The 27,080-nt window shown below is 41.9% G+C and overlaps 1 protein-coding gene across 1 annotated transcript in view; it reads left to right on the top strand.

Annotated features, from left to right (window-relative positions):
• Nucleotides 1-630: 630 nt before the first annotated feature.
• LOC144687591 (E3 ubiquitin-protein ligase RMND5A) overlaps nucleotides 631-27,080 on the top strand; it is a 41,182-nt gene continuing 14,732 nt past the window's right edge. Inside the window, exons 1-4 of the mRNA XM_078553920.1 lie at nucleotides 631-1,266; nucleotides 18,449-18,591; nucleotides 20,958-21,053; nucleotides 25,313-25,447. Coding sequence (XP_078410046.1) covers nucleotides 1,125-1,266; nucleotides 18,449-18,591; nucleotides 20,958-21,053; nucleotides 25,313-25,447 — 516 coding nt within the window. The 5' untranslated portion in view covers nucleotides 631-1,124. The remainder of the gene's footprint in view (nucleotides 1,267-18,448; nucleotides 18,592-20,957; nucleotides 21,054-25,312; nucleotides 25,448-27,080) is intronic.

The raw sequence follows: 27,080 nt of genomic DNA on the forward strand, positions 1-27,080 counted from the left end.
CACCACTGGCTTCTGAGAACTTGCCTCAACCTCAGCCTTGGGTCAGGGGGTCAGCTGGTAACACAGCAACAGCGGGTCAAAGGTTAAATCAGCTGCGGCTGCTCAGTGCTCAATTAACAAGCGCCGGCATCTTCATCTTATAAAACATACAACCGAACCGACGATGTAAAAAAAAACCTGATTAATACTCGGCTGATTTGTAATCAGATATTCGCCGCATTCATTTTACAAAACATTATTCTCCCGACTCTCAGATTCGCATAAATGTAATCACCGGCAGTAACTGCCGGTCTGATCCATGGGCTTGGGAACACAGGGAGTTGCGATGGGAACCATGAATGATATTTTGGGAATAATCGCATCTAAGTGATCATATTGGATTTGCATCAAATGGGACTTGTTTGGCTAATGATGAGCTATATGCATACTTAATTTTTTTGCCGCTCTGCGGTACTATTAGCGGTACGCTTTCCTTCCTTCCGTGCCACCCGCCCCCCCCAGCCGGTTTGTGAGTGTAGGTATCTCCCACACGTCGCTCAAAGTCGCAGCTGCCGTTTGGCGAGAAAAACAAAAACATTCGCGAGCAGGGGGAAGGGACGCAGGCGCGGAGAGGGCCGGATCGGAGCCGAGGGAGGGGCGCAGGCGCAGGCGCGAAGAAGGCCGTGCTGGATCGGGATCGGGGGTGGGGGCGCAGGCGCGAATAGTGCTGGGCCGGATCGGTGGGGGGCGCAGGCGCGGATAGTGCTGGGCCGGATTGGTGGGGGGCGCAGGCGCGGATAGTGCTGGGCCGGATCGGTGGGGGGGCGCAGGCGCAGAGAGGGTCAGGTCGATTGAGAGACGCGAGTGTGGAGACGGTCGGGCCGGATCGGATTGAACCGGAGCGGGTGGAGGGACGCAGCCGCGGAGAGGGCTAGGCCAGATCGAACCGGAGCGGGCAGGAGGAGGAGGCGGCGCAGGCGCAGAGCCGGACCCGGGTGGAGAGAGCGAGAGAGAGACATCCCAGGAGTCAGTCAGCGTCCGCTTGGCGGAGCGCTCCGTCTGTTTACCATCCACATCCCGTCCCCTCATCTCCCCCCTTTCCCCTCTCCCCTTCCCCACCCCCTCACGCTCTGTTTGGTGATATCATGGAGCAATGTCTGAACGTGGAGAGGGAGCTGGATAAAGTACTGCAGAAATTCACCTCGTACGGGCAACACTGCGACCGGACCCTGGAGGAGCTGATCGAGTACACGAGCGGCCTGAGGCAGGAGTTGACCCAGACTGGAGGTGAGCGGCGCCATGGCGACTAGGACACTGGGCCAGCAGCAGTTTATAACGGTGCCCAGGCCTGTGGTGTGTGTATTTGTGTGCCTTGACATAACTCAAAGGCACGTTTCATTCGGACTGGGCCATCCTCTACACCTATGTCACATTGTACTCACTGACTAGTGTATTTCATACTTGCACTACTCTTGACTACACTGGCTCGCCCATTTGTTGTGTATGTGTCTGTGAGAGATGTTTATTTATCCTCCACTGCACTGCTTGAGATGAAGTGTGTATTATTGTACTACATTGGTAGTGCATGATTCGGTGACTGGAAAGTTACACTGCAACTGAGGGCAAGTGTGCAATGTACCATTACACTTAATAACATTACACATTTTAGCTCCAGTGTCATGTAATGTTATGCAACATTCACCTACACTGATATCACACTTGAAATGATATATTTGCACAGTTGACATATTTATGATTGGGAAAATAAGTCTTACAGCAGTTATATAGGGCCTTGGTCAGACCTGGAGAACTGTGCAGTTTTGGTTTCCTTATCTGAGGAATGATATACATGTTTTAAAGGATGTCCAATAAGGTTCTCTAAACTGATTCCTGAGATGAGGGTGTTAACTCACGAGCAGAGATTGAGTAGACCAGGCCTATATTTTAAAATTTCTATTATAATTGTAAAGGAGGTGCAGGAGCAGAGCGATCTGAATGTACATCTACACAAGTTGCTGAAGGTAGCAGGACAGGTTGAGAGAGTTAATAAAGCATACAGGGTTTTAGTCTTCATAATAGGGGCATAGGGCTCAAAAACAAGCAAGTTATGTTAAACCGGTATAAAACACTGGTTCGGCCTCAACTGGGCTATTGCATCCAGTACTTGGCACCACACTTTAGGAAGGATGTGGAACTTCAATTACAGATGGTTAATAATTAGTTTACTGAAAAATCATCATGGTGGCAGGTGCAGAATTGTGATGATACAAATAAAACAAGTTATATTCATAATTGTTATAGACGATCATTAAAATAAAAACTAAAGTATAAAATAATAAAAGGATTGCACAAATATCAACATTTCATTAGACAAACAATCACAATACATTGCATAATGCAGGATTCCTCAATTTACAGAATGAAAATGAAAGGTCTGCTGCACTCTGCATTTTGTATTAAAGTCCATGGATCATATATTGTCAGGTTGAGTTTCTTAAATTGTCAATCATTTACATATTATTTATAAGTTTTATAAAGTAGGCTAGGCCCCTGGTAGGGGATAGGGCTGTCTGGCCTTTTCATTCTCTATCTTATTTGTGGGATAGTGTGGCTTTTCCTTAATTTACTTTTGTGTGGTTGTGGCAAGAGATAGTGACAATGAGAGGTGAGATTCAAGAGTTTTCTAGTGAAGTCAAGACAGAACTTTTTCTGCCTTTCAGTGAGGGAGCACATTCAGTAATAAAAACAGAAAATGCTGGAAATACTGGCAGCATCTATGGAGTGAAACAGCTAACATTTCACGTCGATGACTTTCATGAGAACAGTATTCTGCTTTTCAATTCAGTTGTTTGATTGTGTTGGGGTAACTTTGGTACGTGTTACCTAGGATCAGTTTCATTGCTCGTTTCCGAATAGTTTCAAGCTTGTTCACATGCTCTTTGGAAAACCCAGCATTCTTAACTGGCCCTGCATATTCAACAATGAGTCTCACGTAATTATTAAACACAGTGAACAGGTTAGTTTGAGATACGTTGTAATGCTTGAGAGGACGTAGCATGTGAAGTCTTCTATTTGCTCTCTTAAGCATTTCACGTACTTGGTAATTCCATTTGAGAATGTAGATTCCTAATAGTTTAATGTAGATAGATTGGAGAAGTTGGGACTGTTCTCCTTGGAGAAGAGAAGATGAAAGAGGTCTGACAGAGGTATTCAAAATCATGAGGGGTTTGGATACGGAGAAACTCTTCCCATTGGTGGACGAATCAAGAACTAGAGGACACAGGTTTAAGATAATTGGCAAAAAAAGCAATGGTGACATGAGGAAAAACTTTTTCACACAGCGAGTGGTTAAAGTCTGGAATGCACTGCCTGAGAGTATGATGGAGGCAGATTCAAGCAAGGCTTTCAAGAGGGAATTGGATTATTATCTGAAAAGGAAAAATGTGGAGGACTATGGGGAAAAAACAGGGGAGTGGCACTAGGTGAATCAGGCATGGACATGACAGATCGACTGGCCTCCTGTGCTGTAATTATTCTATAATTCTCTTCTATATTTTATAGAGTTTAGAAGAATGAGGGCTGACTTGATTGAAACATGGAGTTCATAAGAGCCTTATTAGGATAGAAAACAAAACAAAAACAGAATTACCTGGAAAAACTCAGCAAGTCTGGCAGCATCGGCGGAGAAGAAATCAGTCAACGTTTCGAGCCTCCATGGCCCTTCGGCAGAACTGCAGCATAGTTTCAACAAGGGAGAAATATAAATTGGTTTAAGGTGGGTGGGGGGTGGGGGGGAAGAGACACATTGACACACTTCTTCCCCCCCGCCCCCCACCCACCTTAAACCAATTTATATTTCTCCCTTGTTGAAACTATGCTGCAGTTCTGCCGAAGGGCCATGGAGGCTCGAAACGTTGACTGATTTCTTCTCCGCCGATGCTGCCAGACTTGCTGAGTTTTTCCAGGTAATTCTGTTTTTGTTTTGTTTTGGATTTCCAGCATCCGCAGTAGCTTTTAGCTTTTTGTTTTTATCTTATTAGGATAGATGCTGGGAGGAGGTTTCCTTTGGCTGGAGAGTCCAGAACTAGGAGTCAGAATTTCAGAAACAGGGGTCGGCCATTTAGATTTGAGATAAGAAGAAATTTCTTCACTAATAAAAGGGTTGTGAAGTTTTGGAATTCTCCACCCCAGAGAGCTGTGAATGCTCAATTGTTGAGCATATTGAAGCCAGAGATCAATATATTTTTGGCATACTAAGGGAAGCAAAGGATACAAGGAAGGTATCATTAAGGTACAAAATTGGAACGGATTCGAGGTGCACAATGACCCTAACCCTCCTATTTCTTATGTTTTTATTTACAATATGCTCTATTGCAGTGATACTACAGTATACAGATGGTATACTACAAGTTTCAGCCTAAAATTCAATTGTTATGGATATGTGGTCTGTGTGGCGTGCACAGCGTGATTATGGTAACATTATAGTGCACTTAATTGTTTCATAGTATGCTGTGCTAACAATCTTAATGCAGTTAGGAGAGGGAAACTACATAAGTAAACATATTAGAAAATCTTGTAGATTACAACTTGGCTTTTACACTGCTCAAAAAATCATGCATGGATTATAGTCTGCAATTTGTAATAAAACGTATTACAAATTGAACTATGCTCTAACAGTGTTGTGGTAAGAATTTAGGAAAGTATAATGTATCAGCAATTTTCTGAGGTTGTAGCAGAGGTGTTTTGTTTTCCTTCAGTTTATAGTGTGAATTTTTTTTTTGTTGCATATAATGTCAATTTGAACTTCAGAAACATGTTAAGGGCATAGCTAGATTACAGCACACTGGCTAAGGTTTTCTTTAATGTATTGGTACCAAGCTCTTTAACAAAGCTTTTAGTCATCTGCCTTAATGCCGCCTTATGTGGCTCGGTGTCAAATTTTGATTGACAATGTTCCTGTGGAACACCTTGGAATGTTTTACTATGTTAAAGCCTCTAAGTAAATACTAGTTTTTATTGTTGTTAGTGATTACACTGGCTCAGATTTTGTAATATATTGTGTTTATGATTTTCTCAGACGAGAGGGGGAGGTGAGCGGTTTACATCAAGCTAGCTTCCCTCCATGATTAGTAGGTACCTCCTGATACTTCAACTGATCTTGACTAGTTTGATTTTTCCCCATAGCCTTGCACATTTTTCCTTTTCAGACAATAATCCAATTCCCTCTTGAAAGCCTTGGTTGAATCTGTCTCCACGACACTCTCAGGCAGTGCATTCCAGACTTTAACCACTCGCTGTGTGAAAAAGTTTTTCCTCATGTCACCATTGCTTCTTTTGCCAATTACCTTAAACCTGTGTCGATTTATCCACAGGAAGAGTTTCTCCCTATTCAGACCCCACATGATTTTGAATACCTCTGTCAGACCTCCTCTTCTCCAAGGAGAATAATCCCAACTTCTCCAATCTATCTACACTAAACTAATTAGTTTTTGTTTCTTTTGAAAATAAGTGTTTTACAGCCATTGAAGTACCTTTTGTAATGTTGTCATTGCTGTATTTCTTGCCTTGAAACAGTGAATTTGTGTGCAGAAAGGTCTCACAAACAGCAATGTGATAATGACCAGATAATGTTTTAGTGATGTCTGGATAAATATTGGGCAGATGGCACCACGTTGGAAACAGTGGGCAAAGCCCAATGTCTCTGGCAGAGAAAGTGTTTCGAGTCCTTTATGTTGGAGCTTTCTCTGTCAGTGCATTTAATGTTTGAGCCAACTCTGGAGTATAAAGAAGCACGATTGGAATTGTATGTAACTTCAGAAAGTTATAGCCAACCCAGTCAAATATCTTATAATTGACTGCATTTGTACAATATTCCAGTGAGATGTAATGTAAAAAAGATGCATACTTAATTTTTTAAGACATGAGATTGGATGTGTGTGTATTTTCTGAACCGCGCTTACATAACCTGGCGGTTAATATAGCTTAAATCACGATTGTCCTTTGCACTCTGAGATTATGTTAATATTTATTTAATTCTCTTGGATGCTTGAATATTGCTGAAAAATAGAGACAGGTCGAAGCTTTACATCTTGCACAACGGGGAGGTAGTGGTGTACTGGCATTGTCACTGGACTAGTAATCCAGAGACCAGGGTAATGATCTGGGGACCTGGGTTTGAATGCCACCATGGCAGATGGTGGAATTTGAAGTCTAATGATAACCAAGAAACCATTGTCAATTGTTGTAAAAGCCCATCTGGTTCACTAATGTCCTTTAGGGAAGGAAATCTGCTGCCCTTACCTGGTCTGACCTACATGTGACTCCAGATCCACAGCAATGTGGTTGACTCTTAACTGCCCTCTGAAATGGCCTAGCAAAACACTCAGTTCAAGGGCAAATAAGGATGGGCAACAAATGTTGGCCTTGCCAGTGACACCCACATCCCGACAAAGAATAAAAGAAAACTGATCAGGTTACTTCGCAAGAAGTCATAGAGTCAGAGGCCTACAGCACAGAAAAAGGCCCTTCGGCCCGATGAGTCTGCGCTGGTCAAACAAGTATCTAACTATTCTAATCCCATTTTCCAGCACGAGGCCCATAGCCTTGTATGCCATGGCATCGCAAGTGCACATCCAAATACTTCTTAAATGTTATGAGGGTTTCTGCCACCCTTTCAGGCAGTGAGTTCCAGATTCCTATCACCCCCTGGGTGAAAAAATTCTTCCTCACATCCCCTCTAAACCTCCTGCCCCTTACCTTAAATCTATGCCCCCTGGTTATTGATCCCTCCACCAGGGGAAAAGTTCCTTTCTGTCTACCCTATCTATGCCTCTCATTATTTTATACACCATGTCCCCCCCTCAATCTCCTCTGCTCCAGGGAAAATAACCCCAGCCTATCCAATCTCTCCACATAACTAAAACTCTCCAGCTCAGGCAACATCCTGGTAAATCTCCTCTGCACTCTAGTGCAATGACATCCTTCCTATATTGCGGATCCCAGAACTGCATGCAATACCCTAGCTGTGGCATAATCAGTGTCTTATACAGTTCCATCATAACATCCCTGCTTTTATATTCTATGCCTTGGCTAATAAAGGCAAGTCTCCCATATGCCTTCTTAACCACCTTATCTACCTGTCCCGCTACCTTAAGGGACCGGTGGACATGCACACCAACATCCCTCTGATCCTCGATACTTCCCAGGGTTCTACCATTCATCGTGTATTCCTGTGCCTTGTTTGTCCTGCCCAAGTGCATCACCTCACACTTATCCGGATTAAATTCCATTTGCCACTGATCAGCCCATCTGACCAACCCGTCTATATCCTCCTATAATCTAAGGCTATCCTCCTCACTACTTACCACCCCACCAATTTTCGAGTTACCCACGAACTTACTGACCAACCCACCTACATTCAAGCTTAAATCGTTTATACGTACCACAAACAGCAAGAGACCCAACACCGATTCCTGTGGAACCCCACTGGACACAGGCATCCAGTCACAAAACACCCCTTGACCATCACACTCTGCTTCCTGCCACTCAGCCAATTCTGGATCCAATTTGCCAAATTGCCTTGGATCCCATGGGCTCTTACCTTTGTTATCAGTCTCCCATGTGGGACTTTATCAAAAGCTTTGCTGAAGTCAAAGTATACTAGACTACATCCATTGCAAGTGAATAAGGGAAGAAGCAATAAGGGAAAGCAACAATTTATACTAATTATTCTAAGTCACCTGGTGAGTTTCTTTAACCTAATCAGTGAGCTAGACAATACATGACCTGTCTGGAATTGAATTTCGTTTATCGCCTTCATGTTTACACAGGCTGTGAGCAGCAAATATTGCATAACTGTCTTTTGTCATGTATCTGTTCAGGTAATTTATGGCATGATTGCTGCACTTCATGTACACTGTTAAAGTGACCATTGTGACTTATTGTACACTGACAATTACTTTTTATGTGAAGGTATAACCATTGCTCAATGGGTCAGAACTATAAATTCTTATTAGTGTAGGACTTTTTTAAAAATTCATTCGTGGGATGTGGGCTTCACTGGCTGGGCCAGCATGAATTCCTCATCCCTAGTTGCCCTTGAGAAGGTGGTAGTGACCTGCCCTCTTGAGCCGCTGCAGCCCATGTGGTGTAGGTACACCCACAATGCTGTTAGGGAGGGAGTTCCAGGATTTTGACTCAGCGACAATGAAGAAACAACGATATATTTCCAGTCAGGATGGTGAGTGGCTTGGAGGGGAACTTCCAGGTGGTGGTGTTCCCATGTGCCTGCTGCCCTTGTCCTTCTAGATGGTAGTGGTCATGGGTTTGGAAGATGCTGTTGAATGAACCCTGGTGAATTCTAACAGTGCATCTTTTAGTTGGTACACACTGCTGCTACTTTGTGTCGGTGGTGGAGGAAGCGAATGTTTGTAGGTGTGGTGCCAATCAAGCGGGCTGCTTTGTCTTGGACAGTGTCAAGCTCCTGGAGTGTTGTGGGAGCTGAATTCATCCAGGCAAGTGGGGAGTATTCCATCACACTCCTGACTTGTGCCTTGTAGATGGTGGACAGGCTTTGGGGAGTCAAGAGGTCGGTTACTTGTCGCACTATTCCTAGCCTCTGACCTGCTCTTGTAGCCACAGTATTTATATGGCTAGTCCAGTTCAGTTTCTAATCAATGGTAACCCCAAGGATGTTGATGGTGGATTCAGTGATGATAATGCTATTGAACATCAAGGGGAAATGATTGGATTCCCTCTTGAAGGAGATGGTCATTGCCGACACTCGTGTGGCGTAAATGTTACTTGCCACTTGTCAGCCCAAGCCTGGATATTGTCCAGGCCTTGCTGCATTTGGACATGGACTGCTTCAGTATCTGAGAAGTCACGAGCGGTGCTGAACATTGTGCAATCACCAGCGAACATCCCCACCTCTGACCTTGCGATGGAAGGAAGGTCATTGATGAAGCAGCTGAAGATGGTTGGGCTGTACCCCGAGGACACTACCCTGAGGAACTCCTGCGGTGATGTCCTGGAGCTGAGATGATGGCCAACAAGAACGACAGCCATCTTCCTTTGTGCTAGGTATGACACCAACCAGCGGAGAGCTTTCCCCCTGATTCCCATTGACTCCAGTTTTGCTTGGGCTCCTTGATTCCACTCTCATTCAAATGTGGCCTTGATGTCAAGGACAGTCACTCTCGCCTCACCTCGGGAGTTCAGCTCTTTTGTCCATGTTTGAACCATGGCTGTAATGAGGTAAGGAGCTGAGTGGCCCTGGCAGAACCCAAACTGGGTTTCAGTGAGCAGGGTATTTCTTAGGTGTCGCTTGATAGCACTGTTGTTTTCACTGGTGTGGTGGGCTCACCCACCATTGAGAATGGGGATATTTGTGGAGTTTCCCCCTCCAGTGAATTGTTTAATTGCCCACCACTCACAACTGGATGGGGCAGGACTGCAGAGCTTAGATCTGATCCTTTGGTTGTGGGATCGCTTAGCTCCGTCTATCACTTGCTGCTTATGCTGTTTGGCATGCAAATAGTCCTGTGTTACAGCTTCACCAGGTTGACACTTCATTTTAGGTATGTCTGGTGCTGCTGCTGGCATGCTCTCCTGCACCCTTCATTAAACCAGGGTTGATCCCCTGGCTTGATGGTAATGGTAGAGCGGGGGATATGCCGGGCCATGAGGTTACAGCACCTCATGGATGCCCAGTCTTGAGTTGCTAGATCTGTTTGAAATCTATCCCATTTAATACAGTGATGGTGCCATACAACACTACTTTGTGTGAAATTTGGTACAGTAACCTATGAATTTAGTATGATATTTCCAAAAATTTAGTATTTGATAACCATGCAGGACATTACATGACTTTATGGTGATTATTAACTTCCCATTAGCTGTATGAAAACATGCAGGATCTGGATAGTGTAGTAAGTGGCTCAGAACCCCTGGCCTAGGAAGAGGAAAAATCAACATAATATTATTCAACTCTCGATGTCAATCCAGTTAAATGTCAGGTGAGGATAAGATCAAGTTCAGAGGTAACCTGGTCAAGAGCCTGCTCAACTCATTGTGAGAGCTCATGCCTGAAGGCTGATCACTTGAATAAGGTAGTGCAGGATTTGTTAACACTTCCAAAGCCATAGCCTATTTGGGTTGGTATTTCCAGAATAGCAATGGAGAAAATTGCACAATTTGAAGGTGAGATATTTGAGTATTGCTGAAAAAAAGAGACATACTGTCAAAGCTTTTCATCTTGGACTCAACCAGGACAGATACAAGAATACCAAATTTCAAAGGGAGCAACAATTTATACTGCATGAAAAAAGCATTCTGATTGGTTGACAAGTCAACTCTGTTCATGGTGTTGTTATGGAGAATGCACCAAGGACTATTGTCCCCCATGCTTTTCTTTAATTCAGAAAAGGTGCAAAGCCTGCGGTGATGAAACTCATACTCCCCTTCTTCAGTTCATAGGTCGGGGGTACCCAGTGACTCTCAGGCCTCCCGCGCATGCGCTGCCAAGAAATGGCCACACATGCGCAATTCGGGTTTTTTCTGCTCTTCAGGTCAGGACTGGCCCTGTGCAGAAGAAAAGAAACAGAATGGTGCGAAAATACAGGTCAGATGACCTTGAACAGAGTACCATTGTCTTGTAGGTGCCCCAGGTCGCAGGACACAGAGAGACAGGGAGAAGGTCCCAAACCAGGGAGGGGGACAGAGAGGTCCCAAATTGAAGTCCCAGATAAGGGACAAAGCCAGACAGAAATAGGTCCTCTTAAGTGAAGTTGAAGAAAGGAGCAGAGTATTAGGCTTTGAATTTAAGATAGTCTGCTCCCTGTGGCTCTTTAAGCGACGTGGGCACAGGAGGAGCCTGAAGATGTGAGAAGGCAGCCAAAGGTTGGTCACTCCATGCTGCAGGCTGCTGGGGCAAAGATGCCCCTTTGGAGCAATGGTGTTCTGCTTGGCATGGCCGAAGATCTGAGATTATGCTTGGAAAGTGAAGCTTGAGTGTGTTCGGAGATCCAGGGGAAAGGGAATCTTGGAGGGCGAGATTGAAGCCCCGTGAGGTGGGTCGTCGTTGAAGCCATCCAAGTGGGAGCGACTTTAGGAGAGAATTCCAAGGCGAGAGCTTCAAATGTGGAGAATGGAAACCCTCATGAGAAAGGCGAAGTTTCGGTGAGATTGGTTGGTTCACAATGTGACAAAAATCTGCGTCGCTTGTTGAGAAATCCATGTTTTGTTCGCATCTATCATCTATTGTGTAGTATGATGTGCCATAGTTTGTACCATAGTTTGCCTGCTAATTCACATGTACCTCATAACTACCCTGAATGTTAATGTCTAAGATAGATATTGTAAATTGTTTTATCTTTCTGAACTTGTGTAGTAAAATTTATTTTTGTTTGTTCAAAATCCATGGAACCATGTGGCCTTATTCAGTTTGTAAGCATCTTAAATCTCAAACTTTATCACAAGGGCCACTAGGGATGGGCAATAAATGCTGGCCCAGCCAGCAAAGCCCACATCCCGTGAGTGAATAAAAAAAAATCTGCTCTAAGCAAATCATTATTGGGCCCTAACTGGATCTCCCCCCATAACCTCAGGTGTGGCTAAGAATCATAACCCTGGACATGTTCTTTCTGCTTGAATAATGTCTAATGTCAGATGTGGTTCCGCAATTGGACAACACCTACTGAACAATTCTGAATGTGCTAAGAATTTAAGATTATCAGCTGGGCTTGCAATATGGCTCACTTACGCCTGCTAGAAGGGCCCTGTCCTTTGTTACAAACCATAGATAATTCCAATACTTTATTTGTAATACAGCATTATGTACTAATTCATGATTTAATTTCTGAACTTATTTTGAATTTTTCCAAACTAAGCTTCTATTCAGCCAAATTATTTTGCTTTGTGGCTTACAGTTCCATGATCTGAAGAGAAATGATACTGAGGTTGGGATTGTCGAGACCTTGTACCTAAAAGGATGCTTGGTGCTGATTGTAGGGTGCTCAGTGATGATGATTCATTATGGAAACCGATTTATATGGTGCTGTCTCATGTACAAAGCAAAATCAGGATATGCGGGATCCTGCAACTTCAAATTATCTGACATAAATTTTCTGATCAGCTTCAAAATTTTCTGATATAGCCCTATGCCCTCGGCCCAACCATCTTCAGCTGCTTTGTCAATGACCTTCCTTCCATCATAAGGTCAGAAGTGGGGATGTTCACTGATAATTGCTCAATGTTCAGCACCATTCGCCACTCCTCAGATACTGAGGCAGTCCATGTCCAAATGCAGCAAGACCTGGACAATATCCAGGCTTGGGCTGACAAGTGGCAAGTAACGTTTGTGTCACACAAGTGCCAGATGATGACCATCTCCAACAAGAGAGAATCTAACCATCGCCCCTTGACGTTCAGTGGCATTACCATCACTGAATCCCCCACTATCAACATCCTGGGGGTTACCATTGCCCAAAAATTGAACTGGACTAGCCATATAAAAACTGGGGCTAGGAATCCTATGATGAGTAACTCACCTCCTGACTCCCCAAAGCCTGTCCACCACCCACAAGGCACAAGTCAGGAGTGTGATGGCATACTTTCCTATCGCCTGGACGAGTGCAGCTCCAACAACACTCAAGAACTTTGACATCATCCAGGACAAAGCAGCCCGCTTGATTAGCACCATATCCACAAACATTCACTTCCTCCACCACTGATGCAGGATTACAGCAGTGTGTACCATCTACAAGATGCACTGCAGGAATTAGCCAAGGCTGCTTAGACAGCACCTTCCAAACCCACGGCCACTACCATCTAGAAGGACAAGGGCAGCAGATAGATGGGAAGGCCACCACCTGGAAGTTCCCCTCCAAGTCACTCACCACCCTGACTTGGTCAAAACCCTGGAACTCCCTCCCTAACAGTATTGTGGGTGTACCTACACCACATGGATTGCAGCGGTTCAAGAAGGCAGCTCACCATCACTTTCTCAAGGGCAACAAAGGATGGGCAATAAACACTGGCCCAACCAGCGAAGCCAATACCCCATCAATGAATTAAAAAAAAACAAATTTCCTTGATGACCTTGATAGATTTCTAAGTTGGAAACTCAGACTTGAACAATTCAGCCTATTAGACCATTTCTCAATATTGTAGTTAGACTGAAATTGCAATTTGATGAGTTTGGCATGTACCATCTACAACTTCACTTTAGATGAGTTAGCACTTGTCAAATCCAGACCAACCAAGGCAGATTTATCACCATGTCAAATAAATGATTTCCAAGTCTTTGCCTAATACTGAACTCATCAGTTTTATTAAGCTTGTTTCAACAAAATGGAATTAAGAGATTTGTAGGATATCATTTCAAAACTTAGTATTGCTTATATATGGGAAGAAAATCAAACATAAAGGTGAATACTATTATTAAGGAAATATCCTTTTCTCACTTATTTCAACATAGTTTACTTTATTAAGCAGTCTATATCCCTCATGATTTTGAACCCCTCTCTCCTCTCAACCTTCTTTTCTCCAATGAGAACGGCCTCAGCTTCTCCAGCCATGTAACTGAAGTTCCTCGTCTCTGTAACTGTTCTCGTGAATCTTTTCTGCACCCTCTCTAATGCCTTCACATCCTTCCTAAAGTGTGATGCCCAGAGCTGGATGAAATACTGATCGAGGCCAAATCAGTGTTTTGTACAGGGTTATCATTACTTCCTTGCTCCCATTTATAAAACTCATGATCCCATGTGCTTTATTAACTGCTCTCTCAACCTGCCCTGGCCCTGACAGTGATTTGTGCACGTATACCCCAAGGTCCCACTGCTCTGCACCCACTTTAGAATTGTGCCCTTTATTTTATATTGTGTCTCCTCGTTCATCCTACCAAAATAATCACTTGACACTGCGTTCGAGAAGAGGATTGATTTAAGCAATAACTGGTGTGGTGTTCTTTGTTTTTGTGTGCTTTCTAAAGCTGATACTGATTTTCTAGTGCTATACCAACCCATATGCAACAACCATTGGGTGAGGGAATCTGTTGTGGCTCAGTAGCATTATTGCTACCATTAGGTGAACGGTAATTTGTGACTCCACCTAATGGAAGATGGAGCAAAAGTGTTTTGACTCAATGATTTGTTTTTGTTTTAAATGAGTTTTGTTTAGCAAAATATGTATATACGAACATACAAAATAGGAGCAGAAGTATGCTATTCAGCACATCGAATCTGCTCCACCATTCATCAAGATCGTGGTTGATTTGTTTGTATTTCGAATTCCACATCCCCATCTACCTCTGATAACCTTTTGATTCCTTGCCTAACAAGAATCTTTCGACCTCCACCTTAAAATTATTCAATGACCCCCAGCTCTTCCGCTGCCTGAGGCAGAGAGTTCAAAAGTTGCACAATCCTTTGAGAGAAAAAATTCTCCTCATCTTTGTTTCAAAAGGGCAACCCCTAATTTTAAAACAGTGCCCCCTAGTTCTGGACTTGCCCACGAGAGGAAGCATTCTTTCCATGTCCACCTTGTCAATATCGTTCAGGTTCTTATATACTTCAATCAAGTCACCCATCAGTCTTCTAAACTCCAGTGGAAACAAACCCAGTCTGTCTACTCTTTCCTCACTCATTCCAGGTATCAATCTAGCAAACCTCCTCAACTGCCTCCAACACATTTACATCTTTCCTTAACCAAGGAGACCGAAACTGCACACAACATTTGAGATGTGGTCTCACCAATGCCCTGCATAACTGAATCATAACTGAAGCAAAACTATTCTGAAAACTAGAATTTGTTCATTGAATTACTGCCATGTAACTTACTGCTTACTCTGCTCTCCATAGGAAATTTTTATTCTTGTTTACAAAAGCTGTTGTTTTTACAGTGGACTCTCACCTCCGGTCAAGGCAGATGGCTTATTTAAAAATTGAGGCATGTTGCATAATTTATACAATTACAATTGCAACTATACCATCACGTGCTGTTACTCTACTCCATTATACCAACCAAAGTCATCCCTAGGGTATGTTTAATGTATTGGCACCAGTATGTAATGGGAAATATTATACCAAAGTCAATATATTGTCTCTGCTATTGTATTCATTCATCCCATAAAATTGGTCTCCCACGTCTTTCATTCTGGTGTTGCCTTTCAAATACAGCATAAGTTGAAGAACAAAATTTACAGTTGGACTGTTGAAGGGTTTCTCACAGTTCAAGTAGAGTACAAAAATTTCCTCAGCAATAAGCTTTACAGTAGCAAGATTGTATAATGATTAATATAAACTGTAGTCGCCAAAACTGTATGTTTTCTTATAACTGCGATTGGCCCGCTATGTGAAGGCCAATATTCACCTGACAGCCAAGATCTTGGAGGTGGTAGGCAATGTGGTGGGGGCCTTGCTATCTTCGCAATCTTCACCAGTTTTTCAGATTTAAAATCTGTTTGAAACAATCTACAAAGCATCTTCTGTAGTGTGGGCCTGCAATGCTTGATCTCTTGTATTGTTTAATCAAAAATCCACTACACTGAAAATCTCTTATACAATATTATGCAATTCAAAAGGGAAGTTTAATTTTTGTGTCATTTGAATGCAGGAAAATAATGACACAACTGCCATGAAGAAAACAATTCAGCATTTGCTATAGCTGAAACATCAATGAATTAATTGGTTTTAATTAGGGCTTAAAAAACTTTCATGCTGTTAAAACATGTTTTCATTTAGAAGCAGCTTCCAATTTTAATTAATTTACTTTGAGCACTTGCTGAAGTAAACAGTGTAGCTGAGGGGAATGTTGCCAGAGGTCTGGATAGCTGTTAAACCTGCATAGCTGATGGGAGGTAAGCACTAATTCACTGGAAACATAGAAAATAGGAGCAGGAGTAGGTCATTTGCCCTTTCGAGCCTGCTCCGCCATTCATTATGATCCTGGCTGATCCTCTATCTCAATGCCGTACTCCCGTGCTCTCCCCATGCCTCATGACACCTTTAGAGTCCAGAAATCTATCAATTTCTTAAATATTTTCAATGACTTGGCCTCCACCGCCTTCTGTGGTAGAGAACTCCATAGGTTCACCACCCTCTGAGTGAAGAAGTTTCTCCTAATCTCAGACCTAAATGGTCTACTCTGTATCCTGAGACTGTGACCCTTGTTCTAGACCCCACAGCCAGAGGAAATACCATCCCTGCACCCAGTCTGTCCACCCTGTCAGAATTTTAGGTTTCAATGAGATCCCCTCTCATTCTTCTAAACTCCAGTGAATATAGGCCTAGTCGGCCCCATCTCTCCTCATATGACAATCCTGCCCTCCAAGGAATCAGCCTGGTGAACCTTCGCTGCACTCCCTGTATGGCATGTATATCCTTTCTTTGGTAAGGAGACCAAAACTGTACACAATACTCCAGCTGTGATCTCACCAAGGCCCTCTACAGCCGCAATAAGACGTAGGGGAGGTGATGCCATAGTGGTATTGTTGCTGGACTAGTAACCCAGAGACCCAGTGTAATGCTCTGGGGACCCAGGTTCGAATCCTGCCATGGCAGATGGCGCAATTTGAATTCAATAAAAATATGGAATTAAAAGTCCAATGATCATGAAACCATTGTCGATTGTTGTAAGAACCCATCTGGTCACTAATGTTCTTTAGGGAAGGAAATCTGCTGGCCTGGCCTATAGCAATGTGGTTGACTCTTAAATGCCCTCTAAACTAGGGCAACTAGAGATGGCCTGGCCAGCGATACCCACATCCCATGAACAAATAAAAAAAAGACATCCTTGCCCCTGTACTCAAGCCTCTTGCAATGAAGGCCAACATACCATTTGCCTTCTTAACTGCTTGCTGCATCTGCAGGCTTGCTTTCAGTGATTGGTGTACAAGGACACCCGGGTCCCCTTTGTACATCAACATTCCCCAAGCTATCACCATTTAAATAATACTCTTGCCATTCGGTTTTTCCTCATTAAGTGGATGACTTCACACTTTTCCATGTTATACTGCATCTACCATGTATTTGCCCACTCACTCAAAGGTAAAAGAGTTTTCTCAGTAAGACTGTATGATTATATTCAGTGCATATTAATGAAGTGTTGGTTACTTATGTTTGTTCTTGCACTCAGTGCGCCTAAATGAGGTGACCAAAAGAAATGAAACACTTAAGATACTATAACCAACAACTTTGCAATTGATTTTGATGCAAATTGGTAATGGTTATTGTTTATTGCCAGATGTAAGAGATTGTCATTTTAAACGATGAGGACTGTACCACATTTCTTGGATGTGTTGTTGCAATTACATACCAATAGTGAGTCCTTGAAGGAAGAAGACTTGTGGTAGGGGAAGAAAACTTCTGTCTATGAATCACAATAGTTTTTCTTTACATTTTCTATTTACCAAGGAAAGAAATTGAAGAACAATTGAATCCGTAACAGCTCCCATTAGCATTTTCTGCATTATTTAGACAGCAATATCAAAAATAAAACAAAAAATATTTCTAGTAGAGCATAATATAAAGAGTGTTTTTTAGGTTTTATATATCTGTTATCACATCACGACCTGGAAACACCTAAGCACAGGCTGATGAAGCGGCAAGTGACATTATTGTTGCATGTCAGGCAATAATGATCTCCAACGAGAGAAAGGGTCTAATCATCTCCTCTTGATATTCGACGCCATTACCATCATCGAATTACCCACCATTAATATCCTGGGGATGTCACCATTGACCAGAAACTTAACTGGACCAGCCACATGAATACTGTGACCATCAAGAACAAGTCAGGGATTGGGTATCCTACGGTGCTGACACCCACATCCTGAGAATGAAGTTCGTTAAAATTAACTGAAGAGAGTGCATTTTGAGTGTGTTATTTTGGATATAGTTAAGCTTCTATTATACTGTAAATTTCAACATACATACCAACTAATTATTATTGCTGAAAAAAAGAGACTTTTTTTTGTCGAAGGTTCTCGTCTTGCTCTCATCAGGACAATTCACAAGAAAATACCAATGTAATGGGAAACAAGAAATAACTGTATGAGGAGAGACTGCTGATTGGTTGGCAAGTGGAAAGTCTGATTGGTAGAGGCCTTGCAGTGGAGAATGTACCAGTTGCACCATGCATTCTCCATGGCAACGCCTCTACCAATCAGTTTCCACTTGCCAACCAGTCAGCACTCTCTTCTCATACAGTATAAATATATTGTTTCTCCTTACGTTGGTTTTTTTTAGCGAATGAATGCAAGACGAAAACCTTTGACAAAAAGTCTCTCTTTTTTTCAACAATACTCAAGTTCTGTGCTACCAAACATTAGTTGGCAGAAATGATCAGAGGGCAAAAAATTATGCTGGGTGTTTTATGAGCAGTGCTAAGTTACCAATATAGGAATAAGGGCTGAACTGATCGTATTTTAAAGATTAAAATTCATGTTTTTTTTCTTTTTATGTGGCATTAGGGCAAGATGTTGAGTTGTCAGGGACCTTGTCGCTTGTTTTGTCTCAGTGTTGCAAAAGAATAAAGGACACAGTTCAAAAACTGGCTTCCGACCACAAGGACATTCACTGCAGTGTTTCACGAGTAGGTAAAGCCATTGACCGGGTAAGTTCATGCCAATTTCTACTGACTGACCACAATTTTGTTCTTATAGATTTGAGTTAGGTTAGTCCAGTGGTAAAATTATGCATGTGATTTCTTTGATATGTTCTAATATTACCCTTCTATGTGACGCAAGGATTTAGGATACACCAATCCCTTTATCAAGTGAAGTTTCTTCAGTCACTGAACTTTTCTCCTGTGGAGCTTCCACCCCAACCTTCCGAAGCTTCCACAAGATCCTTTTCTTCAACTATTCCTTCACCTCCAACCTTTTTTTTCATTCACTTAGGTCCCAGATACCCCTTTGTCCTCACTGTGACATTATCAGCTCTCACATCCAGCAAGTTTCAATGCAAATTATATTTGAGTTGAAGTCTCCAGAAAAAAGTCCAAATAATGGTGCCTGGTTCGCAATGCCCTGCACCAGCAAGATTTGGTCCTTTGTTTTTTGTGCACTACAGACACAAAGGATCAATTGAGTGTTGAAATATTTTTACTGTACTTTCAATTTTAGGTCAACAAACCCCATAAGTTTTCATCATTAAAATTCATAGTTCATTTATAACCAGTGAGTTTTCTTTTGAATGTCATGCCTGAATGTTCCTGCAAGATTGCTCAAAAAGGAGAACAGGCTGTTTAATATTTCGGTATTGTTTAATATGTTCAGTATTTCAAACTATGCCAGAAACCAATGTAAACATATGAAGGACCGATAATAATATCAGGGTACAAACATTTGTGACATTCCTTTATCCACTATATTAACAGGATGTTGACCTGTTTTAACCTGTTAAATCTCTACTGTTCAAATAGGAAAGAAATACCATACAAACTAATCGACTAATATCGCAATTCGTAATTCATGTGTTGGTATCATTCAGTTAATGGATATTGCACAAGCTATAAAAATAAAATTCTGGGTGTCTATCTGTAAACTTAACATAAGCAAATCAGCTTACATATTTTGTTTGGTTGTTAACTGATTAAATTTTCAAGAAGCCTGTTGCACCCTATTTAAATTTACTTACACATCAAATTAAAACAATCACGTTTATTTTCTTTAACTGCAGGGTTGCCTAAGACAAGTACAATATTTATATTTATTTTGTTACATGATAAATAAGGAGCTGATTTGATGGCTTTTCTCTGGTCCTAAAAGTTATTTTGTTTTCTCCACAATTTTTCAGCACTGAAAACATATCGTTATCATTGACATAATAAACATAGTATGTTTTCTTTTCTTATTTAATGACCCCACCACCACGCTCCGCTCCCCCCCCCCACCTGGCCTCTTAACACGCCAGGCTGAGGTATAGTTCCAGGATTACAGTTCATTCTCTTGCACTTAGCCCAAAATGCCATTTTGCAGCCTGATAGTGAGTGTTGTCAATTAGATGCTACACCATACACCCACACCTTCTTGAGGGCAATTAAGGATGGCCAATAAATGCGGGTCTTGCCAGCAATGCTCTTATCCCGTGAAAGAATGAAAAAAAAACACTGAGGAAGGGGGATACTCTAGGGGCATTTTGGATGAATGAAGTTAGATGGGGTGATTGGCATTCCTTGTCTGTAATTATTTTGTGATCTTGTTGGCAGGCTAGTCAATAGCAGGTGAAGAGCAAGGTGGGTTTGGGTTGCGGGGGCGTTATAGCAGGGCATGGTCTTGATTCTTTACTCACCCAAAATCTGCATGTACTTCCAGCATGTGTTATTGGGCAGTGATTAGTAGTAGGAACCTTGGTCAATTTTGGTTATATCTTTCATGGATGTTAAGACAAATTGCTAATACTCAAGCAATATCAACTGACCTGGCACAGTTTCTGTAGATTAGCCTTTTTGTGAATAAACTCATTGAGCCATCAAGGAAATTGCAAAATTGTGTATGTAAACTGTAAAGTGAAGCATATATAGTATCTTTTTGGTACATAGCCCTAAACAGAGTTTTGGCACTTAAGTTGAGTAACTGATATTAATGTTGCTCCTGATAATGCATAATGATTACAATGATCAGCTCTTTTATTAGTGGGTGGCTTGCTGAGAAAATCACAGCTGATTTTTGTCCTCCTGTTATTCAGGAAAATGCAATAAACCTCAACAGCGTAACTGAGAAATTAAATTCTAAACTGCTGGCTATTCTGTTGTAGAGATGATAAATTTCTATCACCACCTACCTGGATTGTACTGTTACCCCTCTACACCTGTGGTGCCTTCTGAGTAGTGGCGTAGTGAATTGCTGCTCAGTAGTTCTGCAGTACTATGTTCTACAGAATTCTGGTTTATAAAATAGTTGATTTCCCCCTCGCCATTTATGTCATCACTAAATACACCATTTTGTTTTGCTGTCTTCTGCTTTTTTTAAATTCCAGGTATTTCGGCATGTTTCCCCATTCTTTATACTTACAGTAGATGCCAAATACTGCTCCTTTTATCCAAGAATGGGACAGAATTTTGCTACGAATCAGGTAACTTGGTTAATTTCTTACCACCCAAAACAAATTTTCAGTTGTGCAGCAGTGTTCATAAAACCTTGCTTTACCAATGTTCCCTGTTTGGCACTTTGCTTATGGCCCAGAATTGGGCATGGCACTGCCACCATCTGACAGTTCTAGCCTATTTGCTGCATTGGCTGTTTTAATAAGACCATAAGGTATAGGAGCAGAAGTAGGCCATTCGGCCCATCAAGTCTGCTCCGCCATTCAATGAGATCATGGCTGATCTGATAATCCTCAACTCCACTTTCCTGCCCTTTCCCCATAACCCTTGATTCCCTTACTGATTAAAAATCAGTCTATCTCAGCCTTGAATATACTTGACCATGCAGCCTGTACAGCCCTCTGCAGTAAAGACTTCCACAGATTCACTACCCCCTGAGAGAAGAAATTCCTCCTCATTTCTGTTTTAAATGGGTGACCCCCTTACTCTGCGATTATTCCCTCTGGTCCTAGACTTTCCACAAGGGGGAAAAACCTCTCAGCATCTACCCTGTTAAGCCTCCTAAGAATCTTATATGTTTCACTAAGGTTGCCTCTCATTCTTCTAAACTTCAATGAATACAGGCCCAACCTACTCAACCTCTCCTCAGAAGAAAACCCCTCCATACGCGGGATCAACCTAGTGAACCTTCTCTGGACTGCCTCCAATGCCAGTATATCTTTCCTTAGATAAGGGGACCAAAACTGATCACAGTGTTCTAGTGCCTTGTATAGTTTTAGCAAGACTTCCTTATTTTTATACTCCATTCCCATTGAAATAAAAGCCAACATTCCATTTGCCTCCCATATTACCTGTGAACTTGTATGCTAGCTTTTTGAGATTCATGCACAAGGACCTCCAAATCCCTCTGTGCTGCAACCTTCTGCAGTCTTTCTCTATTTAAATAAAATTCAGCTCCTCTATTCTTCCTGCCAAAGTGCATAACCTCACATTTTCCCACATTATATTCCATCTGCCAAGTTTTTGCCCATTCACTTAACCTGTCTATATCCCTCTGTAGACTCCTTGTGTCATCCTCATCACTTGCCTTCCCATCTATTTTGTATCATCTGCAAATGTGACGATGGTACATTCACTTCCCTCATCTAAGTCATTAATATAAGGCCCCAGCACTGATCCCTGTGGCACTCTACTAGTTACAGGTTGCCATCCTGAAAATACCCCCCTTATCCCAACTCACCCTCTTCTATTAGTTAGCCAACCCTCTATCCATGCTTATATACTACCCCCAACACCATGGGCTCTTATCTTATTAAGTAGCCTTACGAGTGGTACCTTATTGAACGCCTTTTGGAAATCCAAGTAGATTACATTTACTGGTTCCCCTTTATCTATCCTGCTTGTTACCTCAAAGAATTCTAATAAATTTGTTGGGCATGATTTCCCCTTCATGAAGCCATGCTGACTCTGCTTGATTAGATGATGTAATTCTAAATGCTCTGCTATTGCATCCTTTATAATGGACTCTAACATTTTCCCAATGACAGATGTTAAGCTAAGTGGCCTATAGTTACCTGTTTTTTGTCTCCGTCCCTTTTTGAATAAGTCTTAATAGTCTGAGCTGTAGGTGGAGGCATGCCGTACTCTCTATTGGCAACATAACTGTTCAGACCATAATTCTTGTAAGGATACTGAACTGCCTTGGACTTTCCTGGGAATTTTGTACAAGAAGGGCTGGGAATGAAGTTGAAAGATATGCGTTGGTCTTATTTCTTTTTCCTGCCTTCATCAGCCATGGCTCAGTTGGGAGCACTGTACTCTCTGATTCATAAGGTTCCAGGTTCAAGTCCTACTCCAGGGCTTGAGCACAAAAATCAAGGCTGACAGCCAGTGCAATACTGACAGAATACAGCACTGCCTGAGCTGACACCTCTCAGATGAGACGTTAAACCAAGGCCCCATCTGTCTGCTCAGGTGGATATAGGAGATCCCATGGTATCATTTGAAGAAGAGCAGGTGTTATCCCTAGTGTCCTGACCAATATTTATCCCTCAATCACCATCGCGAAAATAGTTTATCTGGTCATTATCATATTGCTATTTGTGGGAGATTGCTGTGCGCAAATTAGCTGCTGTTGTACATTATAACAGTGACTACACTTCAAAAGTACGCAATTGACTGTAAATTGCTTTGAGGCACCTGCTGTTCATGATAAAATGCTATATCAATGCAAGTCTGTCGTTGTCTCTCTCTGTCTCTATCTTTCATTCTCTTTCCTGCTCTCCTGGTTTCCGCTCTCTCACGACCTTCCCCCCCCTTCACTGTGTCACGACCCCTCCCCCCCCTGCCCTTCACCTCTGGCTATATATCCTCATGATCACAGGGATAGCCTACTTCCACCTCTGTAATGTCAGTTGGCTCCATTCCTGCCTCATCCCATGTGCTGCTGCAACCCTCATCTGCATTTTGTTAGCTCCAATTTTAACTACTGCAATACTGTCCTGGCCGGTCTCCCATCTCTGTAAACTTCGTCTCCACCAGCACTTGATGGAGTTATGAAACCTCCGATAAAGTCCATTCACCCACTGTCCCTGTAAATGTTGGCCTATGTTGGCTTCCAGCCTCAACTTTATTCTCATCTTGTGTTCACCATTTCATATCTACAAGACCTCTTCCAATCCTAGAACTCTCCAATTCTGGACTTCTGCATCCCCCATTTCCTTTGCTCCACATGCCTTCAGTTGCCTAGGCATTGAACTCTGGAAATCCCTAAACCTCTGCATCTCTCCACCTCTCCTCCCATAAAACACTTCTCAAAACTGACCTCTTTGACCAAACTTCTAGTTACCTGTCTTAATATTTCTTTCCTTGGTTTGGCTTCAGTTTTTGCCTGATTACCCCTCTGTAAAGCACCTTGGGACATTTTACTACATTGAAAGTGCCATGGGAGAATGGCTGTTTCCCCCCCCCCCACCCAAGCTTTTGTTTAGTTGAAGATTCAACAGCATGTCTTTCTTTTTCAGCAATATTTATTAATTAGTTGCATCTATTAATTAATTTCAGTTAAATTCTACCAGCTGTCGTGGTGGGATTTGAACTCACGTTCCTATTCAATACTGCAAGCTGAATTTTCCCAGAACAAAACAGCAGATTGCTCAAAGTTTGACAATAGTGATGATGGAATTTCTACACTTTAAGGCTGTTGCGCAGTTACCTCTAATAATTTACCCCAATTAAGAAGCAACTCTGCTGGACACCTCATACCTCTTTGAATGCCACTCTTGGAACTGACTGCTAGAAGGTGCCAAGGCAGTATGCATTGACTTACTTGCCTGGCAGTTTTTTTTCCATTTCTCCCTTTGCTGCCTTGTTAGATGTAACTGACCATTCTCTAATCCTAATAGCACACCTTAGTGTGTTTTGAAACTTGTGTGGGCACCAGTGCACTGTATCACTCAATTAAATCATCCTTGCTTTGCAATCATTCACAAAATGTCCTCAAATGTCTAATCTGCCTATTTCCATCTCTCACATTGCCCAACTCTGTCCCTACCTCAGCTGATCCACTGCTGAAACCCTCATCCATACTTTTGATACCTCTAGACTTGACTATTCCAAAGCTCTGCTGCACATAACGCTAACTTGCACCAAGTCCCATTCACCCATCACTTTTGCGCTCACTGACCTATACTGGCTCCTGGTTAAGCAGCCTTGACTTTAAAGTTCTCATCCTTATTTTCATATTCCCCCAATGGTTTCGCCCTCTCCTCCAGCCATACAACTCTGCAAGATATCTATGCTCTTCCAATTCGAGGCTCTTGAACATCCCTAATTTTAATTGCGCCATCATTGGCAGTGCCTTCAGCTGCCAAGGCCCTATGCTTTGGAATTCCCTCCCTAAACCTCTTCTCATCTAACTTACTAACCTCTGTTTCCTCCTTTAAGACACTCTTTAAAGCCTACCTCTTTGACCAAACCCTTGGTCATCTGCCCTAGATCTCATGTGGCTCGGTGTCAAATTTCGTTTGATAACGCTTCTGTGAAGTGCCTTGGTACATTGTACTATGTTAAAAGACGCTTTATAAATCCAAGTTGTTCAATTATGTAATGATATAGGAAGGAGTATCTGGAGCTTCATCTTCGATCTTGTTTTTTCGTTCTTCATTTTTACTTCATTTGTTATGCTGTGCTTTATATGACTATTGATAATTGTGCAAGTAGAGAAATAGATTTTCTTCTTATTGCTTCATTACTTTTGTAAGTTGATACTCCTATTTGCACTTCATAGAATTTTGATGCAGATATTAATGGCGTGGCAATAGATGGTTGCTGGCAAACTGATAGCCAGCGTCTCCTTAGTGAAGTGATGGTGGAACACTTCTTCCGACAAGGGATGCTGGATGTGGCAGAAGAACTCTGTCAGGTAAAGTAATGGACTCTATAGTAGCTCGTATTCAGTATCATTGGTAATTCCTTACTCTTTCCTAAACTACTTCTCTGAAATTGACCAAGTATTTCAGGACGGATTAAACTTGCCAGACGATTGCAGCTAATTCTTTGTGCTCCACTGCGTGTATATACTTTCTCTTCTCATTACATACTAACTTTTGCACCATGTGTTTTTGATTTGTCAGACGATTTAGCCTACACTGTATAGTGTATCTCAGCAGTATGGAATAAATATTGTCTGTTTAATTTGAGCTCTCCTAGCCTATTGTACTTGTATTGAAGTAATTTATGCATGAGTTATCTCTATAGAAGGAACTTTCCTGATTTCCTTTAATTACTGCTTGGAGAAGGAAGTTCTTCAGAATGTTTACTAATTTATATTCATCAGTTTCAAGCTCCTTTACACCTTTTAGGGTTTTCATAACATTCCTGAGAGTACTGCAAGATTTGTTTACTAATGTGTTTATTTCTGTCACTACCCTTCATCTCTAGATTCCTGTTTGTTACTCTAGTCACCTTTTTAACCTATTACTGCATTCTGTTATTCATCTTGGGTGGAGCGCCTCAGCATTTGGTATTGACGCTATTACTTTTTCCAATTTACAATAGTGACTTGTATTCAAACACCCAGTGTAAATTGGTTGCATCTTCAAATGATATCAAATCAGGAGAGTCAGAGAACTGTAGTGAGATTATGAATTCTGCCATTTTGGTTATATTGTTCAATATTTTGCTGCACCGAGGAGGAAGAAATTGATAAGAAACTATAGAATGAGCTGTTTTTTAAAAAAAAAAATTGACAGAACAGTGGCAAATTAATTTTAATATCGACAAATATAAAAATTCTAAATGTATAGAGGAAAAAGGGTAACCCACACAAGAAATAGGAAACATTAGAAATAGGAGCAGGATTAAACCATTTGAACCATCAAGCTTTCTCCATAAATGGTGTTGAATTAAACAAGGATGAAGTTGAAAAGACCCTAGTGGCTTTCATAAACCCAGAGCACAAAACATTCAATCATTGCAGAGTAGTAATCAACAAGGACAGTGAACAAAATAGTAGAATACAAATCTGAGGAATTCAAATCTGACTACAGTGCTCTAGCCGGACCACAGCTTAACTACAGTGTCCATTTCTAGTGATTGAGACTTGAGGGAGGCATTCAAACATTGGAGGTAGCAAGAGCCATCACTGCACGAGACCTCAGTTATAGAGAGACTTGAAGGCAATGTCTGAGAGGTAATCGAATAGAGGTAAAATATATAGAAAATTTATGGAAAATTACTTTATTTTGAGAATGGAACAAGTGGTAACCAGTTTAAATATATAAGAAGGACGCTTAGGGCTGATACCAGGAAATTCACATAGTCAATATGTAGAATGGTTTTCCAAGTAGAATAGTGAAAGCGAAAATCCAGGAATCATTTAAGAAGCAGTTTGGTTATGCGGCAAAGTGACTGAGTCTTTTTGAATGGTATCCCTTGTCTATAAATATCATATGATTTCCATTAACCCCTTTCCATTAACCTCTTTTATTCCTGCAAGCTGTATAGAAATTGCTTTTGTTTGGTCACTACCAGGTTCCTCATGCCAACAGGAACTG

This window comes from Cetorhinus maximus, chromosome 1, assembly GCF_964194155.1.
Source record: "Cetorhinus maximus chromosome 1, sCetMax3.hap1.1, whole genome shotgun sequence".
NCBI lineage: Eukaryota > Metazoa > Chordata > Chondrichthyes > Lamniformes > Cetorhinidae > Cetorhinus > Cetorhinus maximus.